The sequence below is a fragment of the Podarcis liolepis genome (assembly GCF_965112155.1).
Source record: "Podarcis liolepis genome assembly, chromosome: 11".
Lineage (NCBI taxonomy): Eukaryota > Metazoa > Chordata > Lepidosauria > Squamata > Lacertidae > Podarcis > Podarcis liolepis.
Genome location: NC_139565.1, coordinates 40,541,363 through 40,564,208, shown reverse-complemented (window position 1 = coordinate 40,564,208; position 22,846 = coordinate 40,541,363). Strand labels below are relative to the sequence as shown.

Below are 22,846 nucleotides of genomic sequence, written 5' to 3'. Positions count from 1 at the left end.
GGAGTCTATAACCTGAAGCGTATGTAACCTGAAGCGTATGTAACCTGAGCTACCACTGTATGATCATTTACTTGAACTGCTTTATAACCAAAATCTGCATCATGTCTTTCAGGTGGTAGAAAATGTCCTCAAAGTCAATCCACTGTTGGGCCCTGAAATGTTTCAACCTCTTTTGCCATCTGTGTTTCAGGGAATTATAAATGGGGAGGTAAGAATTTCTTATTTGTGGCAAATGGTATCTATCTATTTTTTTGAAAGTGACATATATCTATAATGGTTTTAAGAAAGAAAAATGTATATGTGTAATCGTAAGTGGAATGTTTCCTTGAAACATCCACCAACAAATTGCCAACAAAACAACAGGGGCTGAGGTGATCCTCTTTTTACCCTATGTTCAAGTTTGAAGGTGCCTGGCGCAAAATGCCCCACACTTATCTTTCTGAAATTCAGCAAAATTCATAAAGGGGCTACCATTTTTGCTAATTTCATCCAATTAGGCCAAGGGTCAGCAAACTTTTTCAGCAGGGGGCCGGTCCACTGTCACTCAGACCTGGGGACAATGACTATATTTTGAGGGGGGGGGGAATGAATGAATTCCTATGCCCCGCAAATAACCCAGAGATGCATTTTAAATAAAAGCACACATTCTACTCATGTAAAAACACGCTGATTTCCGGACCGTCTGTGTGCCGGATTTAGAAGATGATTGGGCCGGATCTGGCCCCCGGGCCTTAGTTTGCCTACCCATGAATTAGGCCAATGCTTCTGATTTTTCAAAACTCCAAAACAGGATCCAATCTGAATATTTTCTTTTGTGCACACTCCTGCTGGAAAGTTCACCATGCTGCTGTTAGCCCTCTCTTAGCCCTTTACGGCCAAGGCAAACTGCCACAGTAGCATCCTTGCTACCCCTCTTGGTAGTGTTGCTTATTTCTGGCAGTATGTGGCTTCCAGAGCTCAGCAGAAAACAGCAATGCAATGATACCCTGACAGTTGCTAAATTGCATATGAGGATGTGGCTACTGCCTTAAACCCAAAATAATATTAGCAGGTAGTATCATAGAAGGGACCCTGAGGGTCATCTAGTCCAACCCTCTGCAATGTAGGAATCCTGCTCACAGCCACCCCTGGGTCAGCTTGAACCACCAACCTTCTGGTTAACAGCCAGATGCACTGACCCGTTGTGGTACTATTATTATATATGAATAAAATGCTTCTTGCAATCCTATCATTTTTCTGGGCATATGTTCACTTGAACTGGTTCCAAGTAGACATGGATAGGATTGCACTGCTACTGTGGATTGTTTCCTACACTTTAAAACTAATTATGGTTTTATTTTTAATATAATTTTTACAGAAACCCCACTTAACATTCATTGGCATAATAAGAGAAATTACAATTTACCATATATTGTGTGTTAAAATGTAGCTCCAGATAAAGTGTTGAAGAGATAATTTTTTGTCTGCATTTGAGTTCTTCATGAAAGAGGGTGGGCTTTTTTAAAAAAAAATATACATGCTGTACTAAAAATTATACATTCTCATGCTGTTTGGAAGGTATTCCTGCTTCTCCAGGAAGCACATACCCTGTTGTTGCCTTGGACTTAGCAGAGCATTTGGCTTTTCCTAAAATTCTATAATGAAATACTTTCTGAAGGATAGACATTATCCTTTCCTGTGATGAAAAACAGGAAATTGCAGCAATTCCTATTGTTTTAAAGAAAAAGAAACTGAGCCAAAAGGATGCCTTTACACAAGATTATTTTGATTTCTTATTTGAAATTTCACATCCCATAATTGAAACCATATACTTGTAATTTTGGTTCATTTTTTGGTTGGGATTAGTCTTTCAAATGCAGCAGAACTACTCTTTCTTGTTTAAAGGGTTTTCAATCACTTCTCTGCTAAGCTGTTTCATAGCCCATTTTTCACACTCCAAATGCAACGTCCTCAAATAGCCTGTAGTTGATAATAGGACGCGTTAAAATAACATAATTTAACACATCTAGTGATTGTTTTTTCAGCCATTTGTGTCACTTCGCTACACTGTTCCATACAATCTTGGCAATGAGAAGTGTTACCACTGAGAATAGCAACAATGAGCTACTTGTTGGATTAATAGCACTTTTTCAAAGTAGAGGGGGGAAGCCCTGGTTTATTAGATGGTGAAAACCTGTTATTCATCTTCTTCATCTCCAAAATGGAGAAGGAGGCAGAATAATATACATTCTAGCTATAACGTACACTCACTAGTGATGAAAAATTTCGATTATGCAAAAACAGCCTAAGTTTCTTTTGCTTATAATTCTATCTTTCTCCAGCCAGGGGTGCTGTTGTATAAATCTCATATTCACTGATGAAATTCAGTACTTCTATCTCATATCTGAAGTTTTGGAACAAACTTTTCCTAAGGATGTGTACAATGTCAGAAGCAAACTTTGTAACGATTCTGCTTGGCCTTTAAATGCAATAACATTTCCTTGGAAGTTTATATGTAACCTATACTTTCAGTTATCGTTGCTGTCAAGTAGTATATTGCAATCCAGAGTGTGTACAGTGCCATTAGCAATAGTGTTATGGGAAGAGAATTATTATTATTATTATTTATTCATTAAATTTGTATACTGCCCTTAATCCAAAAACAACAGGGCGGTTCACAACATAAAAATACAAAATACACAGAATATCTAATGTGAACAAACCCATAACCTTCTCTCCCACAAACACATTTAAAAAGCCATAGAAGGTTAATCACCCAGAGGCCTGGTTAAAGAGAAGCGTTTTTGCCTGGCGCCTGAATATATGTAATGAAGTCTCCCTGGGGAGAGCATTCCACAAATGGGGAGCAACCACAGAAAAGGCCTGTTCTTATGTTGCCACCCTCCGGACCTCTCTCACAGACATGCACAAAGAAGGGCCTCAGAGGATGACTAGAAAAGAGATACAGAAATCTGTAGTTACCAGTGAATTTCTGTGATGGACCAAAGCTAGCAGGACTAGGAAGGCAGTCTCCCGTACTTAGGTATGATGGAGGAGGAGGAGAAGAAGGACCCTCTTCCCATGAGCCCTAGGCACTGCAATCCAAAGCAGCATGGCAAAGGACAAACTGGATGGAATGCCATACAAAGATAGTTCGGTGCTTTGGTTGTGCTGTAGTATTTTTCATCTCCAATTTTCAGCATTGTATGTGCCTTTCATAGCCAATAGTTGGGATTGTCTGCCAAATAGGGAGGATGTGGCTGCCTACTTTATCTCACAGGGTATTGTTTGAACATCAGTGACAGTATTTCAAGTTAGTGTTTACACACCTAAACTGGGCGGGTCAGTATTTGCTTCAAATAGGAAGTGATTTGATTATAATTGTTGGCCATGCATGTTTATTGGTGATGTGCTGTTAGATTTCTAACTTGTTTGATTGTTCTCTTATTCATTTTCTGCAGTACGCTTTTATCATGTTTATATTTTTCTGCCTGATAGGAAAGCTAAGATTAACTGTTTTCATTTCAGAGGTACCCAGTTGTAATGTCTACTTACTTGGGAGTCATTGGTAGAGTCTTGTTGCAAAATAAAAGTTTTTTCTCGTTGCTTCTGAACCAGATGGCATGTGAGTCTGGCCAGGAGGTAAGCCCTTACATTTTACAATGTTGAATTAGTTGTATATGCAGGACATAAGTTGGTTGTACAAATCATATTTCCTTCCACCACATAACCTCTCTGGATTTTGTATTGCATTTGTTCATAGCTATGAACCATAGCTTTCTGACTTTTCTGGATTGAGGAGGATAAAGAAATATCCTGAGTGCATCCCATGGGCTTTTTAAGACTTTGAAGCTAAAAGCAAAACATTGCATTGCTTCAAGACACCCAAGTCTACAGTTTTAGTGCTTAAGGAGCAAATAATCAGACCACTTCTGATTATTCATCCTTGTCTTGGATGTGGGATCCCGGTCCATTTATATTAGCAAAGCTCTTTCCTTCTGATGGTAGACCCTTGTTCCTCATTAGAGGCTGTTCCAGAGGGTTTTCAGTGTTCAAAGGGAGGGGGTTTCAGAGATGTGGGGAGCTGCCACTGAAAAGCCACATCTATGCAGAATACCACCCACAATTATTTTGATTCCAGCTATAGCTCAATATAGGTAGCTATTTATTCAACAAAAATGTCAGTAATAGCACCTGGAGTCTTTAATAAGGTAATTGGAAGTATCATTCAGCTGCAGATAAGGAGACCTCTGTGTTCACTTTCCCTTTTTAAAAGATCACCATGACTTTTTTTAAAATAAAAAATCATATGGTTCCCAGCTAGGTTAAATTAATTTTAATAGCAAACAACATTCTGTTAAAGCAAGTGTTTTCTGTGTGATGCTGAGAAATAGCTGGCTTGTTAATTTTATACTATTTCTATCCAAGGAAATGAAGTTTCATGCAGCAAGGGATACCCTTAAAGATAAATGTTTTCCGCTGCTTAGCAATCCCATTATAGTCAAATAAATGACAAATTTGAATTGGTTTTTTAAATTGATTTCATAATGGACAAATATACAATCATATGAATCTACCGAAAATAAAGGATTTTACAAAGTCCGTGTGGCATCCCCTTTTGCTATAGAGCTGATTCAATGGAGTTTTGTTTGAATTTATCCTTGTGAAATGGAACACTAATATTTAACACAATTGTGTGTGTGTGTGTGTGTGTGTATACATGCACACACAAACACCAGTTATCATTATATATTTATATACATGTGTGTATATGATCATCCCAGTTATAGAGTTAGAATGTTATGCAAAAAACTTTAGATCCAAGTTAATCATTTAGGCTTGTCATAGTAACAAGAACTTCTGAATAAGAAATCATACTTTTTCATTTCTACCCACCAGTTGTAAAATGGCTAAGTAGTTTGATTACCGTATTGCTTATAAATAAGATTTTCAGCAATCTCTTGTTTTTTCTAGCCTCACCAGCTCCTTGGTCACATGATTGAAATGTGGGTTGACCGCATGGACAATATAACTCAGCCAGAGAGGAGAAAACTTTCAGCTTTGGCATTACTTTCCCTTCTCCCATCGGATAATAGGTAAGCAAAATTTTATATTCCAAACAGCAATGCTCCGTGTCATATCGTATACTACTTTTGGAATCAGGTTCAAATGCGTAGGAGGTTACTATACCAGAAATACATAAAAGGCCTCTTGGTGTGGAATCATAGAATTGTAGAATTGGAAGGGACCACGAGGGTCATCTATTCCAACCCCTGCAATGCAGGAATCTTTTTGCCCAATGTGGGACTCAAATCCATGACCCTAAAATTAAGAGTCTCATGCTCTACCAACTGAACTGTCCTACCAGCTAGTTGCATGGTGCTTAGCATCTTGGCTTCTTATTTATCTAAATGGACCTGTATGAATGTCTTCTCTTTCTCTAAACTTTTGACACAGGCCGTCCTTTAATTTCTCAAAGAAATAAAAGGTTCTGTCAGTGCAGTAAAATAGGAAAGAATCCAGGCTGCATTATAAATTCTGCTGAAATCAGTTTAGATTTAAGTAGCTATGCAAGCTCTTTTGATATAGAAAGATGAAATCATGCCTGTTTTCCTCTGGATTATACCAATAATAAAGAATGTATATGGTTGATTGGTTATTTGATAAAAAAATAATTGAAAATAGAACATTATAAAGTGTTCTTACCTATTACTCACTTATACAAGTTGAGTTATATCTATCTAAACTCCCTGTTGCACGTTACATTGGTCATTGTCCTTATCAGAGACATTTGTGTTATATGGTTGCACCTATCATGTGGTTTTCTGTGCAGTGAAGCCAAGAAATAAATGTAAAGCATGTTTCAATGTACTGTGTAAAACATCATTCATTCATCACATTTATATAGCACCTTTATCTTCCAAGGAGCTCAAGGTAGATCAGGCTAAGAGGTGGTGAATGGCCCAATATCACTCAGTGAGCTTCTTGGCAGAGTGGGGATTCGAATCTTGCTCTCCCGGGTCCTAGTCCAACGCTCTATGCATGATAGGTCATAACAAGTATGTTTCCAAATGAAACTATGAGATGCATATCATTTGTCTTAGCCTTACTGAGTAGTATCTGTTAGGAGAACAGGAAGCTGCCTTGCACTGAGCCAGACCATTGTTGTCAGCGGTGACTGACAGGGGTTCGTCGGAGTTTCAGGCAGCAGTCTTTGCCAGCCCTCCACTCAGGACTGAACCTGGGACCTTTTGCATGCAAAGCAAAGGCTGTAAAGTTCAGCCATGGCCCTTCCTTCTGGTGATGCTCAGGTTCTAGGCTTTGCCTCGGTTCACTCATCAATCCCGGGTATGAGTGGGCATTGCAAGGCTGCCTCCTCACCATGCAGCCAGTCTTTGGGGTGAATGCTGCACTAACATCTGACTGTGCAGCAAGCTTGTTCACATACCTCTTGAAACATTTGTGGAGAAGACCCCCTGAAGCAGGGGTCAGCATTCTTTTTCAGCTGGCGGCCAGTCCACTGTCCCTCAGACCTTGTGAGGGGCCGGACTATATTTTGGGAAAAAATGATGATGCAAGAGCACCACGAGCCCCGGTGGCTGCTTACCTGTGTCGTGTGAGTGGCAGGGGCCGGCGGTGGCGGGATGATGAGTGGCACGTGAAAGGGCTCTGGAGAGGGGCTGCTTAAAATGGCGGCTGCTCGAGCGCTGCTGCTGCTGGTGGTGCCAGTAAAGCCCAGCCCCCTTCCTCCTCTAGGCAGGGTGGGGAGAAACCAGGAGGAGGAAGAGGGAAAGAACATGTGCACTGGCGATCCACCCTGCGATTCCCAGACCGCCTGCGGGCCGGATCCAGAAGGCAGTTGGGTCTGATCAGGCCCACGGGCCTTAGTTTGCCAACCCATGCCCTGAAGTCTATTTGTCTGCTTCTTCATCATACTGCTTGCAGTGCTTCTCTCAGCTAAATGTATTAACTGGAGTGATGTTACAACTTTATTATAACCCCACCTTCCTATATGCCTACAGATTTAGGATATTGGTGGCGATTTGTTTTGTTTTGAAGTCATTTCATCTTATAAAATCTACAGATACTGCGTTAGATCTTCTGCTGATTTGCCAGGTTCTTTTCTAAGCCCTAATTCCTATTGGAAAGAGGGATTCACACGTATCTATTTGCTATTATAGCTCAAAAGCCTCTGCTCACTCCCCAAGGACCACTTACAGTAAATTTTATGTAATAGCACCGGGAGCTTATGGTACATTTTAGCTAGTAGCACTTTGATATCTTACCTTTTCTATAAATTAGAAATTGTTTCTTTTACAACAGTGTGCCCCATAAGGCAATTTATTAAGTCTCTTCTGCTGCACATTTCCACATTGGTCACCTGAGGCTCTTCCCTGTGTCAAAAATGTTTGTGCTCCAATAAAATACAGATGAAAAAATGTTTTACTCAGTATAAAACAAGTACTGTTTGAACTACAGTATTTGATTTGGTGGAATAATACTTTCTAAGTGTTGGAGACAACTTAAGAGCATTGTCTTTTTCTTTCCTGTGAACAGTTGCTTTTACTGGTTATAAACTAGTTATAAACACATCACACATTACATTGTTTTTATACTTAAATTAGCTTAAGCACATGCAGTCTTTATTATACACAGTCATATAAAGCAAATACGGACTATTATCAGCACCGTGGGAAGACAGATAAATAAATCCAACTGATTTTTAGAGGAATGAATTGCAGAGATTTCCCCCCCTCCCCCAACAGTCCTTCAGAACTGCAGATAAAATAACTTCCTGTCTCTCAGTTTCCTGTATCCATGGTAACTTTATTTTAACCAGTCATTGTGGAGAAGCCAGTGGGGAAGAGTAGATGTTTCCTGTAGGAACAGTTGCAGAACCTGCAACAAAACGTAAGAAACTAGCCTGTTGTCTAGAAAGTTTTTAAAACTCCAGCATATACATGTACTAATACTTTTACTGTGGTACAGAAGAAGAAATTTTAGCTGATAAAATGTGCATCACATTCTAGGTGAGAACCATTTTAATATACTTTAAACTTGGAACAGTTAAAGTGACATTAAAAGTTTAAGAAGTTACCAGTGGGATGAATTTAAGTGGGATGGCTCATTAAAAAGTCGTTAAGGAGCTTCTGTCTCTGAAAGCTGTTAGTTATACATTACTTTTAAATTTTAACTGGTGAGATTGTTAAACCATCTTGTTTATAACCATCTTATAAACTAATAAATTGTATACATAGTTACAAGCCAGAGAACAATAGTATAAGAGACAACATTCACAAAATAGTGGAAATAACATTATAATATTGCATGCCTTTATCATAATGAAATTGGAGAGTTTTGAATAAGCATTTTAAAACTTTTCTCCCCCCTGATAGCACAATCAAAGATGACGGGAAAACTCAAAGTCTGGGATATGTGTCAACTTCACCCCTTTCAGTTGTTTTGGAATTCTCTTCCTTGTTTATTTCTGTTGCTGATCCAGGATATACTTTGCTGTCCATCTGTTTGCCAGCAGTGTAGAGGCAGACAAGCTGACTGCCGTGATTCAGGTCTTTCCATTGTTCCAAAGAATTTCCCACAACATACCGTCTTTGTATACTTAAGTGGGAATAACATATCACACCTAAATCCAAATGAACTGAAAGGCCTCCGGCAACTCGCTGTGCTACACCTGGATAATTCTAGCATTTTATATGTGTACCCAAAGGCATTTTCTGAACTTAAGAAATTGTGGTACCTACATCTGAATAATAATCAAATAAAACACTTGGATCCTGGAACATTTGAAGGACTTTCAAAGCTTCGATCTTTATACCTGCAGAATAATGAAATAGCTTTTGTTCGCAAGGGATTATTTAGTGATCTTGCTTCAGTTCAATATCTGATGCTGCAAAGTAATCGTCTCAGGATTGTTGGCAGTGGCATTTTTGTCGGCATGATTAGTCTTCGGATTCTTAACCTAGCGAACAATAAGATTTCGTGGATATCACACTCGGCATTTCGTCACCTTGACAACCTCACATGTTTGTACCTTGACGGTAACAATTTAACACGTGTGCCGTCAAATGCATTTGCTGCATTGAGCAATCTTGAAAGACTTTCATTGTCACATAACCCGATTGGATCAATACCTCCCTTTGCATTCAGAGGACTTGACAAGCTTCAACATCTATCTCTAAAAAGTGCCAAAATAAAAGCTATCCATGTGAATGGCTTTACAGGTCTAAATAATCTTAAAAAGCTACTTCTGAGCAATAATGATTTGCAAAACATCAATTCCAGTACCTTTGCACTGTTGGAGGAGTTAATGTTTCTGCAACTCGATAGAAACAAAATAATCAATATTGCAGATAATACATTTGAAAAATCCTCTTTGAAGATACTGAATCTAGCATTTAATAATCTTACAGACTTGCATTCTAAAGTGCTTAAGCCTTTGGTCTCTTTAACTCACTTACAGGCAAATCACAACCCTTGGAATTGTAGCTGCAGATTACTTGGGCTAATTAACTGGCTAACATCTTCTTCCATCTCTATTAAAATTCATTGCCAAAATCCTTCCTTTTTGCATGGAAGGCACTTGAATTATGCCAACTGGGGTTTGGTTGCAAACTGTTTCAACACTACCACAAGACCTGGAATATTCAGGAACGTAAAGCCAGCAGGTATCCATCAAAGTACCAATACTTTATTGATGAAATCGGATAACCCCCCCTCAAGCAATGCACTTTATGAACATTCAAAGGATGTGGAAGCAAATACAGTTACATTATGGGCAGAAGTGCCGACCTCATCAGCTGCTCAAAATCTGGATGGAACCTATTCCAGCAGGAAGCTGAGACAGGCAGCTATAGTGTTCTCAGTGCTAACGGTGCAAATACCAGCGCAGAATATACCTGTTAATTTGACCATAGAAGAAAGCAGAGCATCTCCTCCAGAATCTACTTCTGTCTCCTTGAAAACATCTCTAATCTGCACACAGCAGGTCGAGAAACTACATCAGGCATTTGACATTTTATTAACCTTTTTTATTTTGGCCTGTGCTGTGATCTTCTTTTTGATCTACAAAATCATTCAGTTCAGGCAGAAGCTCAAAGAGCAAAATGACTCTGACAATGGAATAGAATACTATGGCTTTTATCAAGCTGGAAGCTACAGCATAACGGATCCAACTCAGCCTGTACCTCAGCACTCACTGGGAAGTTCAGAACTGGACCACGGTCAGCCTCCTAAACCAGCAGCACTTCAAAGCCAAGCGCAGGTCATCTTATTTGAACATTCTGCATTGTAATATACTCAGCAGGGATTTTTGTGGCTGCATGTATGAAGTCTATAAAGCAACAGCGTGAGATATTTTGTAGATGAAAGTTCAACAACTGATATGGGGGGGGGATCTAGCCTATCTTTTTCAACTATTGCCATATTTGCTGCTTTTTTGTATGAAACTTAACTTTTTGTCAATTTGTGTGTGTACACATACAGACATGAGGGCCACCACTTGCATCACCAACCTCGCTCCCCACCCCTTATCAAACCCACCCACCCACTAGACTTCCCCAGCCCTTCTTCACCCAGTACTAATCCATTAGACCAAGGCTCCAGCAGCATGGGCCACCTTTAACAGGCAGTCAGGGCAAGTCATCTGTCAGTCACATAGCACAGGCATAGGCAAACTTGGCCCTCCAGATGTTTTGGGACTACAGTTCCCATCATCCCCAACCACTGGTCCTGTTAGCTAGGGATGATGGGAGTTGTGGTCCCAAACATCTTGAGGGCCGAGTTTGCCTATGCCTGACATAGCATACTTGGTGCATGATGGACAAGCGGGTTGCCCCACTTACCTGTCCAAATCCTGAAGCCAGTGGTTGAAAGCCTGACTCATGCTGATCCTTCCAAGCTTTTGTGATCCTCTCCAGCTTTTCTTTTTGCCCCCTTTGGAGGTGCAAAGGAGTGTCAGCCCCACCCACTGCTCTTGCGAATCCTCCCATGTGAGACCTCCCGAAGCCTTCCTTGCCCCTCCCCACAGTTAGATCTTTTTCCATGAGGAGGAGGGGACAGTGGCAAGTGATCCAAACGAGTTATAGAGGAATAGTTTTGACAGGCTGGGGCAACTTCATCCTGCTTTCCTGCTGCCCATTGAAACAGCTCCCATGAGGTGGGCAACAGTGGTGGCTGCCCTAGCCTGTCATGACTGTAACCTCTACTGCATGCCTGGGCTGGCCACTGCTGCTGTGAAGGCCTGGCAGCTCTCAGAAGGCTGTTGTCACACTGTAGCTTGCAGCGCCATCTGTCTGCCACCAAGCTAACTGCTGCATGACAACAGCCTTAGGCAAAAATATCATGGGAGATATACATTTCCATTTTGTTCTGTCTGCCTGTGGAAAATTATTCCTCAAGAACTAACTTTGCACCCCTATGTGTTTAGCCACCTATATCAGATGTTAAGTCCTTATCTATCAGGATCTTAAGAGTTTTCAAATATTTATTTGTATTAAATGATTCTAGGAGCACTGTAAGGCAACTTACAAATGAGTAAGTAAAACTGAACTGTAGCTGGCAGCATCATGAAACTCAGTTACTTGTAGAACTAAATAGCTTTTATCGGGGAGAGACTGTGAGATAACAGCAACATTGTAATGCACCATGCTACTCAACAGAGCGCAGCATCCTAACAGGACAGGTATGTTTGTTCTAATGAACTGTTTTATGTGTATTTAAAGTCTGTTGCCAATGTATCAACTGCCTGCATTTTCCCCATGACAGATCTTTGTTCTGGATACATAGACAGAACTAACTAAAGTTAGAAATTTATAAGAAAATCTGTTGATATTGTAAGAAATACTACGTTTTGCAGTTTCTCGCATCACAAACTGAAGATGTTTTTTGAGAGATTCATTTTATCTGTGGAACGTCTTAACGTTAAACTGTGGTAGCTGGAAAAATGGAATGGGAGAGCAACATCCTAGCACTTATCTGTGTTGAGAGCTGAAAGAACCAGTGCTGACATGGTTGTTTGTGATAATGGGATTCCATTCTAAATAGATGACATGAATCTTTGCAATGAATTATGCTTTAGTAGAGGAATTTAATTACCATTGACTCTGTAACTGTTGTTTGTTAATCAGATGGGTAAAGTGGATTAGGTAATTATAGCATCCAAAAATTATACTCAGATTCCCTTGACAACATGAAAAACTTGTGTGGCTACCCACTCTGTTTTCGGAAGGGCCCATGTACATGTCTGTCATTGCATAAATTGAGTCTTGTGATTCCTGCATTTGAGCTGTATGAGTTGAGCTAGATGACCCTTGGGGCTGCCTCCCAACTCTACAATTCTGTGAACATTATCTGTGCCTGTTGGACAGTTAAGTGTTCGCACCTGTTTTCTGTGATCTTTCCAACTCCCTTTGAGTTGTAAGAATCACAAAAATGAAATACATTCAAGATATCAATATACACATAACACCAGAAGAGCAGTGGTGGGCCTATGTCTGTTAACACAAAATGCATTACTACATTTGAGGCAAGCCATCACATATTTCCAAGCAGATCTGACAGTTCCTTTCCGAAAATGAAAGAGACCTACTACTGTACTGAGGGTATCTCAGTCATACCTGAGTGTGCAAACTTAACTACATAAAACCAGTTTTGTCTTGGAAGTATTTCAAAGATGATTTTTCGAGGTTGCCAGCTGCATTCCCTAATTCATAGAAACCTGAATTCAAAGACTTGTACAGTGGTACCTCGGGTTAAGAACTTAATTCGTTCTGGAGGTCCATTCTTAACCTGAAACTGTTCTTAACCTGAAGCACCACTTTAGCTAATGGGGCCTCCCGCTGCCACCATGCCACTGCCGCACAATTTCTGTTCTCATCCTGAAGCAAAGTTCTTAACCCGAGGTACTATTTCTGGGTTAGCGGAGTCTGTAACCTGAAGCGTCTGTAACCCAAAGTACCACTGTATAGGAGAAGAGGATCAAGCTTAATTGGTTAGAGTGTGGTGCTGATAACACCAGGGTTGCAGGTTCTATCCCCATATGGGCCAGCTGCATATTTCTGCTTTGCAGGGGGTGGACTAGATGATCCTCAGGATCCCTTCCAACTCGGCAATTCTATGATTCTACTGCTACTCCACTCAGAATCATCTACACATCACTGGCCCTAGCCTTCTGATCAACTTATATAATGCTATGGTGGGCCTTGATCAAGGTGTATTCAGAACCGAAATATTCAGTTGTTTAGCACTAGGATCCGATTGATACTTTTAAACATTGTTTGGCTGAACACAAACCTCCTCGTGATCAGGAACCCTTCTAAAGGAAGCTTCTAGGTGCATTGAACTGAATGTACTTAGAAACTCTCTTCAAACCTTCCTACTGAACATACGAAGGCCTGAAGTTCAGCCATCATGTGGGAACTCAGAGGTTTCTTGTGCATGCCACTGCTCCCTATTCAAGCGCTCACGTGTTTGCTCAAATACCCAAATAGGGCTACAGTTGTCCTCTCCTTATTTGTTTATTTTAAAACATTTTTACTCCATCTTCAGCTGAACTAGCTCTCTCACAATAAATAAAAGTAGGGCCATCTCTGCCTGCAGTCTCGTGATCTAAAAGGCATGACCCCAAAGGGAAAAGGGATGTGAAAGAAAACAAGCAGACCTCGACCACCAATTCTCAAAGTTAAACACTAGTTCTTATAATGGCCATCTGGAATGAAAACAATTCACAGAGAGGACGTCAGTAAAGTTCATCTCCCTAATCTCCACTAAATAAATGTTTCTGTGATATACAGGCAATGACCATTTCACACAGGGGTTCTGTTCTCTCACAGAGCTAGATTTCCCTGGAGAGAGGGATTGATTCTTAAACTACTTGGAACTTCAGCCCTGTGAGGAAAACAAGGGTCTTTTAACAACTGAGCACCATTAACAAGCTATAGTTCCCAGGATTCGTTTATGAGAAGCCATGAGCGTTTAAAGTGATATGATACTGCTTTAAATTTATAGTGCTGGTGGACCCTTATGCTATAATCCTAACTATGGCTAGAAGAGTTTGGATTTGATATCCCACTTTATCACTACCCTAAGGAGTCTCAAGGGACGCAGGTGGCACTGTGGGTTAAACCACAGAGCCTAGGACTTGCCGATCAGAAGATCGGCAGTTCGAATCCCCACGACGGAGTGAGCTCCCGTTGCTCAGTCCCAGCTCCTGCCAACCTAGCATTTGAAAGCACGCCCAAGTGCAAGTAGATAAATAGGTACCGCTCCGGCAGGAAGGTAAACGGTGTTTCCATGTGCTGCTCTGGTTCGCCAGAAGCAGCTTAGTCATGCTGGCCACATGACCACATGACTGTACCATATGACTGTACCACATGACTGTACGCTGGCTGTCCCTCAGCCAGTAAAGCGAGATGAGCGCCACAACCCCAGAGTCGGTCACGGCTGGACCTAATGGTCAGGGGTCCCTGTACCTTTACCTTTAAGGAGTCTCAAAGTGGCTAACAATCTCCTTTCCCTTCCTCCCCCACAAAGTCTTCAGAGAAGTGTGACTAGCCCAAGGTCACCCAGCAGCTGCATGTGGAGGAGCAGGGAATCGAACCCAGTTCACCAGTCCACTGCTCTTAACCGCTACACCACACTGGCTCAGAAATCCTACTGAACTCAGTGGTGCCTACTCTTAAGTAACTGGGGTTAGAATTGCACCCATAACCTGGGCTGTTGCTTTTAAAATGAAAGATTCTGGAGGGGAAAATATGTTCTTGAGATTCAATAAAATGCTTCTAAAAGTCACCATCTTTCATTGCATATTTTTTTTATATTCCCCTTCATTGGCGAAACCCCTGGACATGAAGGAAGTGCAAGAAATAAAAAAGGTCACCTTTGCAGCAGCCATAATAGATAGAGAGACGCACCCTGCAGGCATCCCAAGATGGGATCAGGCTGACAGATTAGGTCCTTCACATACATTAATTCTGAGCTTTAACCACAAGTTGTGGACACTGAGCAACAATTTCAGAGATGAGTGTCTGCATCTTGAATTTAATTGTACGCAAGACATACCAGTGCTATTACTAATTCAAGTTGCCACAGAGCAAGCTATGCATTTAAAGATTTTCCTCCGATCCACGGGGAAATCAGCACTTCAGATGAGGATCCCCTGTAAATTGATATTCAAGATCAGATCCTCAGTTATTGTTCCCGTCGATGGACCCCCTCCACATAGCACTTGGGGCGGTGTACACATTTCATTTCTTCTGCTTTTAATTGGGTTCACACGCAGGCGTGACAGATGTTTGGTGCTGTCAGTTTTAACAGTAACTGCTTGGGGCAAGAGGATTGATTCCAGCCCACCCCCTTTCCTCCAATATGTGATTGGCACTGTCAGAGCAAACCACGCCAAACCTGTTTGGCAGGTAAATGCTTGGAGCCAGTTATTGGGGAGGGGACTGTGCAAGTGTTGTTTTCCTGGTGTGTGTTCTCTCATTTTCCCTATGGCCAGTTTTGCAGTTGCCTACGAGACACAAACTACAGAAGTTTCTGTAGTTTGGAGTTGCTGCTTGCGAGTGTACTTGGCTAAGCTCTAAATTAAAGGAAGTCGCTCTCCAGAGGTGTTCCCTTTAAAAAGTGCCGAGGAAATTTCCTGTTTAGTTAGTTGAGCTAAACCGTTTTCCTGTTCTTTTCCAGTATTATCCAAGATAAATTTTGCGGCATCATAAACATTTCCGTAGAAGGGCTTCACGATGTCATGACTGAAGACACGGAAACAAGAACTTTCAAAGAGTTAAGTGAAATGCTTCATTTGTTTGCGCCTGCTGCATTTGAGAAGCTGCCAAGATCATCTTGGCTCAACCTTGTTTACGAATGTTAAGGTGAAATTTGTATGCTTTGATACTTAAAAGTGTGAACTAGTGTGGCAGTTCTAGACTGCTAATGCCTTAATAGAGGTTGGCTCACAAATGTAAGTACTGTATTTTCCTGTCTATAAGACGCCTCCATGTATAAGACTGCTTGGGGCAGTCTATTTTGGAGGACTCCGGTTTAAGAAAACGGGGAGAGATGTATCTGTGTATAAGACGCCCCCAAAATTTTGACATTATTTTTTTAGGGGGGGGGAAACCTAGTCTTCTACACAGAAAAATACGGTAATCATTTTGCATTCAAGTTTTATATACATCCATTGACAAATGTCCATATTTATGTGTGCCTACTTTTTTGTACAGATGAGCAAGACTTGTTTAGTTTAGATCAACTTGCATCGGTATAAAGCCTGCTTAAATAAGCCTCTCATTTGGATTTACGGAACTGTGTGCAATTATTGAAGGATTTTAAAGTAGCCAATTAGGAGCATAGATTTTTAGCTAATGTAGTGCTAACAAACCATTCCGTCAGAGATTTACGCTTGTGCAACCGGACCCGCCCCCCTGACACTTCAGAGAGCTTTTGGAGAAATCCAGATCAATTGTTGGGAAAGGAGAGTTGGGCCTGCTGCACAAGCTTAAATTCCTTTGCAGATGAGGCAGTTACTACACTGAATACAGGCCAGAAAAAAATGCCTTAGACCGAGTCAGGCCATTGGCCAATCTAGCTCAGTACTGTCTCCACTGATTGGCTGTGGCGCTCCAGGCTCCAAGCTGAGGTTGTTGGCTTGTTTGGTTGCATGATATCTGCATATGGGGTCAGAAACGACAAAAAAAATGTTCTCTTATGTATGATAGCGTATAACCAGTGTGGCGTAGTGGTTCGAGTATCAGACTGGAACCTGGGAGACCAGGGTTCAAATCCCCACTCAGCCCTGAAGCTCCCTGGGTGGCCTTGGGCCAGTCACTGCCTCTCAGCCTAGCCCACCTCGCAGGGGAGGGGGACAGCTATGTATGCCTTGGAGAAAATGGTAGGGTATAAATGCAATAAATAAATAAAAATGCCTGCAGAGGAAAGCAGCAATTACAGAAGACATTGGCATGTTACAAGCATACTTGAGACCACTCTTCACTTCCACCTGAAAGTATTGTTTTGTTGTGTTTCGATCCATGTTTTCTCTCATCCTCATCAAGAGATTTCTGGTGTTGCTGGCATAGCAATCTGTGATGATTGCTCTGGGTGCCTGGCTCATGAACTCTTTTTACACAGTCAATTTATCATGAGATTACAATTCCAGAGACAGGGAAGTAGAGCACTGATCAATGGGGCTTTTACATTCATTGCCTTCTGTTGCCTGTATCCAAAAGAATTTGGAGTGATGCTATAAACAGAGTTCAAGAAGCAGTGCAGGTTCCCTCTTGTGTTTATCTATCTGTGAACAACAGGTAAATGTTGTTCTTTGTTTTATACCCTTGCTTTGAAGCCCTCACACTCCATGGAGCTTTAAAAGTTACAAAACAGATCTTTAAGGATCCAATCACAGGCCCAAAGATAAACATAACATTGCATTTGTGACCTTGCATTGCAAGCACAATTCCCTTTGTACAGTGAACCTATACGAGGATGCAACAAACAGTTTGAATGAGAAGACCAAAAAAAAAAAGTATATTAGACTTTTAACTTCTCTTGGCATGCCTAAGTTGAAAGCCCTAATTTATTTGCATCCTGTTTTTTAGTTGCATGCTGATGTCTCTTTCTGAAGAGCCCAAAGTGACGGAAGAAGAAGAGCCTCCCACAGAGCAGGACAAAAGGAAAAAGATGGTACGTGCCCAGCACTTCGAGTGTCGAAAGATGTAATTTAGCCATGCATAGACCAACTTTTTTGTTCCTCAGTTTAATTGCTATCATGTCCGTAGTTCCTGAAACATTCAGCCCCATCCCTCACTGTGCTGTTAGGCTGTGATGTTCATGCTTCTACTGTTCATGTTTGTAGAAACAATGCAGCATAGACAGGATTCTGGTAGCTGGACTTGGGAACAGCATCTTTGGATTCTAAAGAAAACTAGAACCATATTCACACAGACAGACAGACAGACAGACAGACAGACAGACACACAGAGAGAGAGAGAGAGAGAGAGAGACAGACAGACAGACAGACAGACAGACAGACAGAGACTTATAGAAGAAGTTAGAAGATTAACTCTGAGGAAACTCAAAAATTACCCAGAGGATTCTATAGAATTCCTTGGGTTGTTTAACTTTTGAAGAGCAGACCAATGCATACCACACCACATGCTGCTTTTGAAAATCCCCTCAGTTTCATAGGCAGTTCTCTGTCTGACACGGAGAGCCACTATTTGAGCAACATAAGCCCAGTGCCCCTTTGAGTATGCTGAACTGGTTGCGCATGTTGTTGGATCCTAGAATACTGCCATTTGGCCCACCATTCATTCGCTTGTTTATTTCATGAAATTTATACATTGCTTGGTTGTAAAAAATACTAATCTCAAAGCAGTTTACAAAAAGATAAGACAATAAAATCAGCAACAATTTACAACCTTACTTTAAAACTTACAAAAGTTAAAATACTAAAACAGATTAAAGTTACCTCAGATATTCTGTTGTAGACTTCAGTTTTCATGTAAAACTGTGGGGGCCCTTCCGCCTTTGCTTTCTACATACCAGATTGCCAGTATATTTTGCTCTAAACATTAACACTGCCATTCTTAAAAGTTGCTAAAGACTTGGCTTTCCCCATCTTGTTCACGTCTTAATTTAGCACCTCCAGTGCCTGTAACCTGGAGCAGGGAACTTAATAATCTAACTTTTTGCTTTTTAAAAACATAGCTCAGGGCAGTTTATGACAGACTGAGGAGTTATTCCTCACAAACTGAGAATAACTTACTCCTGCTTAGAATAACTGTTTTTTTAAAAATAATAATAATAGAGTGTTGAAAAAATGTGAAACAATGGCTTGGAAATGATCAAAAGTAAGGAAACATTTTATGCACAGAGGATCTTCTTTAATTCATGTGTGTGTTTAGAATAGTGTAAACCTACATCAATAAATAACAAAGAAAAGCAAGATAATTGATCCCCTTTTATATAACATTCAAAATATAGGGCACATGGATAATTTAGTATGCAGTTGATTAAAAAAACTACACATATGCACACACACACAATATGCATACTTATATGTATATGGTCTGCAAAACTTGCAAGAACAATTGGGGAGGAAATACTAGACAACTGGTGATAATTTTATTGACCAATGGTTCCACATAGTAGGGACTGGCATTTGGTTCATTCTCCCTCCTCTGAGTGAGCAGCTGGTGTGAATTTGGTGCTCCATGCTAGCAGAGACCCAGAAAACATGATTCTGGTCTCTGTCTAAAGGGTTAGGAAGATCACATGAAGAAGTTCTTGTGTGTGACTCGGCAAGGGAGCTTGCTATCCTAGCAACTGAGTGCTAGTCCCAGCTCATAGGGCAAGGAATAGGAATGTTCATACTCCCGTTTGAAACAGATTAGGAAGTTCATCCTGATGCTAGTTTGCTTTCATGCCCAGTTTTTAAATTAGGTTTATTTCAAATCATTTGCCTTTCCTGATTATGAGGTTTGTGGGAACCACCAGCTATATTGACAGGCTAACAGAATGAGGAAGGAGTCAGTGATTGTCATGCATGTGGGCACCAGTGTCACTGAGATTTGACCTCTGGCCCCCAAACCATGGGTATCCATGCACTCTTGCTTCACTGGTCAATAATACTTCACAATATATCCAGTTCCTTTAAATAATGTGTTCTGCAAAAGAAGGGGTGAGGAGTGTTTGTTTGTCATTTAATATTATCTCAAATACCAATGGTGTTCCTCACTGCTGAAAAATCCAGTTGTGTTCTCTCAACACAACTCTATCGTCCACAAATTGAAACTCTGCTGTTCTAAATGGCCCTGCGCATGACAGGAATAACATTCCTGAAAATGCTTCGTTGGAGACCCTGAATTTTAAAAGTTCTACTTGATAATCTAAATTGAGTTTCAGGGCACTCATTCCTATATTTCTAATGGCTTCACACTGCAAAATGTTACTGCACATAGACGATGATCAGAAATACGATGGAACTATTTTAGGATTCCATATTGAGACACAACCATGCTTCCGTGAAGTGCATGTAGTTGATCTAGATTCTGTAACTACCCAATGAGTCACAGATGTCCATATTACAATTAAGCAAGATAGAGTGATTAAAACTATAAATTAAATACAGGGAGGTTTATGGTTTTGTTTCTATGGGAAAAGATGACTCACATGAGAGAAATAAATACTGTCTTTGCTGGGTTGTTCAGAGGGATACATCTGAATCCTAGACATGTTAGCACATAAGTATGTCCTGCTAAGTTAAATGGAACTTACCTCCAAGTGGGTGTGCATAAGATTGCAGCTTCAGAATTAGATATGTTTTACTTATAAGCCTATATCTTGAAAATGTTACAGCAGTATGAAGCACTGTAATGGGAATTGTAGTTGCTTGTGTGTAAGTCACCGACTTCTCTGAACTGCTGGTTTGGTTAAACCTTTCCCTGGGCTGAAGCGCTCTCCTGTGCGTCTGCTTCAGTCGCTGGCAGAATCCGTTAGTGGGTGTTTCCTAAACTTTTTCCAACATAAGAATTCCTTGACAGCCAGTCTCCTCCTAGCCTCTCTGCGTGGAAGCCTTCTGCGCAGAGTAGGCGTGCCCAGTGGCGGTCCGGCACTCTCCCCGCTGATCTCACTGGAAGAGTCCCTGAGCCTTACCTCCAAAGTGCTCTCATCCTCTCCTTTCTTCTTAGTGTCACCTTGATTCCCTTCCCCCTCGGAACCTCTCTCTCTCTCCTTGCTGGTTCCCTCTCCTGCACTATCGGGGCGACTTCTCTCTCTGCTGGTCTCCGATGTCAGTTCCATGACAAGCACTAATCATCATTAATGAGGAATAGAAACGGAAGGAAGACATATTCCAACATGCAAGAATAAAAGACATATTTTGTATAAGACAGAAGTAAGGCAAAGGGAGAATATTCCCCTATATGAATGACAAGAAATAAAAAATTACTATCCAGGCTCATTAATGGAATTCTTTTTTCTACTTATCAAAGGTTCTAATGAGGTTTGTGGGGTTTGCTGAAAACTTGGCTGGTTTACCTAGGCCTTTCCTGGCCGCTAATACTAGGTATATTACACTTCAACTGCTGACACCAACACTGAAGGAAACAGAGAAACAGAAATTGAGTTGTGAAATGTCTCAGCTTGTGAAGTTAGACTGTAGTACTTCAAACTTTGGTGAAGAATGCCTCCTGTTGGCTAAGTGAAGAACTATCACAAACCCTAGGAATTAGAATGAAAATAATTCCAATTTTTTTGGTCATAAAGTTAAAATCATTTTTCTTTCTACTTAAGTAGATTTAGTGACTGCTGAGCCACTTAAAGTCACAACGCTTCTTTGGTTTTTGAGAGCTTATTCTTTCTCGTTGAATCTGATTAGTTTGAATTGCCTTGTTTGTGATTAGAATTAAGATTTGATCTGATTGGTGGTCCTCAGCAAAATTTCTGGGAGCCATTTTAGCGCTGAAATCCTAAATCATCACAAATTGTATTCATAAAGACAAAAATACATTTGTGTGCTGTGAATGTTTATTGAGCATTGAGCTAGCTATTTGATTTCTATTCCACCCGCTTTCATTCCAAATGAATATATCATAACTTCAAATTTTAAAATACATATATCTTGCAGTCCATGTGCACACACAAAAAGGCCCTCAGCTACTAACATGATTTCCAGGTGGATGGATTTAGATGCCAAAAACCACACAGTAGTCTCTTTGGAATTTTACTCTGTGGCAGGTACAACCATATGAGTAAGCAGTCATTCACAACCTCTGACTCATACAGCAAAACCCTATCATAGCTGTTCCAAAACACATGCAAAAAAAATGTGTTTTAACACTTAATCCAGCCATGTTGTGCGATACTATTAGAACCTCTCCTTATGATAAGCACTTAAGGGGCTATTGCCTAACTCCCAGTTGCCTGAATACACTCTTTATTATGTGTTTGCAGTTGATTTGTAGTTAGAATTTTTCAGCTGGTTCAGAGTACATGGATTTATATGCTGAGATTCTGAGGCGAAAACTAAACACTGGGTGCAATTGCACATTGCCATGGCTTGCTGTGAATGCACATGGCTTAGTAGTGCATGCTGCTGAATCATTCCTGTTTTGTTCCTCCCTTTCTTGGTCTGGGAGCCATGGCTTGAAGCACAAATCTTGGCTTGCCATGGTGTGTGAACCTGTGTTCATGGTTTGTTTCTCTGCAAACAAACCAGAGTGCCAGGCCAAGATTAGTTATTGGCTTACATGGTTTCTTTTGGAGAAGCAAACCATGAGCATTGGTCCACATGCCCTTATAAACAAAGGCCAAGGTTTGTTCCTTCCAGTTCAGTGAAGGGAGGAGAGAAATGGGAGCGATTCAGCAATGTACTCACTGCTTGTTCATGATAAACCATGGTACAGTGGTACCTCAGGTTACATACGCTTCAGGTTACAGACTCTGCTAACCCAGAAATAGTGCTTCAGGTTAAGAACTTTGCTTCAGGATGAGAACAGAAATCGTGCTCTGGCGGCACAGCGGCAGCAGGAGGCCCCATTAGCTAAAGTGGTGCCTCAGGTTAAGAACAGTTTCAGGTTAAGAACAGACCTCCGGAACGAATTAAGTACTTAACCCGAGGTACCACTGTACTTCACAGATTCTGTCATGGTAGGCAGTGGCATAGGAAAGACGAGGAGACTCAGGGCTGCTGCTTTTTGTAAACTCTAGTTCCAGTCTTACAATTCCTTATATTGTAGTAGAAAAAATATAATCTTGCTTTTTAGAACCAGCAATATATATTAAAAACCCTATTTTGTGACTTAATCTTTGTTTAGCGTAATATGCTTTGACAATCTTTAAGAATATGCTG

At 40.8% G+C, this 22,846-nt stretch overlaps 2 protein-coding genes and 1 long non-coding RNA gene across 8 annotated transcripts in view; 2 read left to right on the top strand and 1 right to left on the bottom strand.

Moving 5' to 3' along the window:
• The window catches only part of IPO11 (importin 11), a 72,937-nt gene that overhangs the window by 44,472 nt on the left and 5,619 nt on the right, over positions 1 to 22,846 (top strand). For all 4 annotated transcript variants that reach the window (XM_083465221.1, XM_083465220.1, XM_083465219.1 and 1 more), the window contains exons 25-29: positions 113 to 208; positions 3,508 to 3,621; positions 4,954 to 5,075; positions 15,682 to 15,777; positions 17,592 to 17,676. In XM_083465221.1, coding sequence (XP_083321347.1) covers positions 113 to 208; positions 3,508 to 3,621; positions 4,954 to 5,075; positions 15,682 to 15,777; positions 17,592 to 17,676 — 513 coding nt within the window. The remainder of the gene's footprint in view (positions 1 to 112; positions 209 to 3,507; positions 3,622 to 4,953; positions 5,076 to 15,681; positions 15,778 to 17,591; positions 17,677 to 22,846) is intronic.
• Positions 5,099 to 12,269, top strand: LRRC70 (leucine rich repeat containing 70). 3 transcript variants are annotated; one of them, XM_083465315.1, is made up of 3 exons: positions 5,099 to 6,698; positions 6,736 to 7,890; positions 8,376 to 12,269. In XM_083465315.1, exons 2-3 carry the CDS (start codon positions 7,851 to 7,853, stop codon positions 10,289 to 10,291), a joined length of 1,956 nt encoding a protein of 651 aa, XP_083321441.1. In that variant the 5' UTR covers positions 5,099 to 6,698; positions 6,736 to 7,850; the 3' UTR covers positions 10,292 to 12,269. The 3 variants fall into 3 exon arrangements, with proteins under 3 accessions (XP_083321441.1, XP_083321440.1, XP_083321442.1); XM_083465314.1 differs by having other exon boundaries at positions 5,099 to 7,890; XM_083465316.1 differs by having other exon boundaries at positions 5,099 to 8,009.
• Positions 16,257 to 17,584, bottom strand: LOC310688776. The gene is made up of 2 exons (XR_014517170.1): positions 16,522 to 17,584; positions 16,257 to 16,418 (listed from the first exon to the last, which is right to left on the bottom strand). It is a non-coding gene; the product is annotated as an uncharacterized lncRNA (long non-coding RNA).

Excerpts from the sequence above, each read along its gene's own strand:
- LRRC70 (XM_083465315.1), top strand. The coding sequence starts at position 7,851 with ATGTTTCCTGTAGGAACAGTTGCAGAACCTGCAACAAAAC. Across the intron at positions 7,891-8,375 it reads TGCAGAACCTGCAACAAAAC|CACAATCAAAGATGACGGGA; the intron begins GTAAGAAACTAG and ends CCCCCCTGATAG.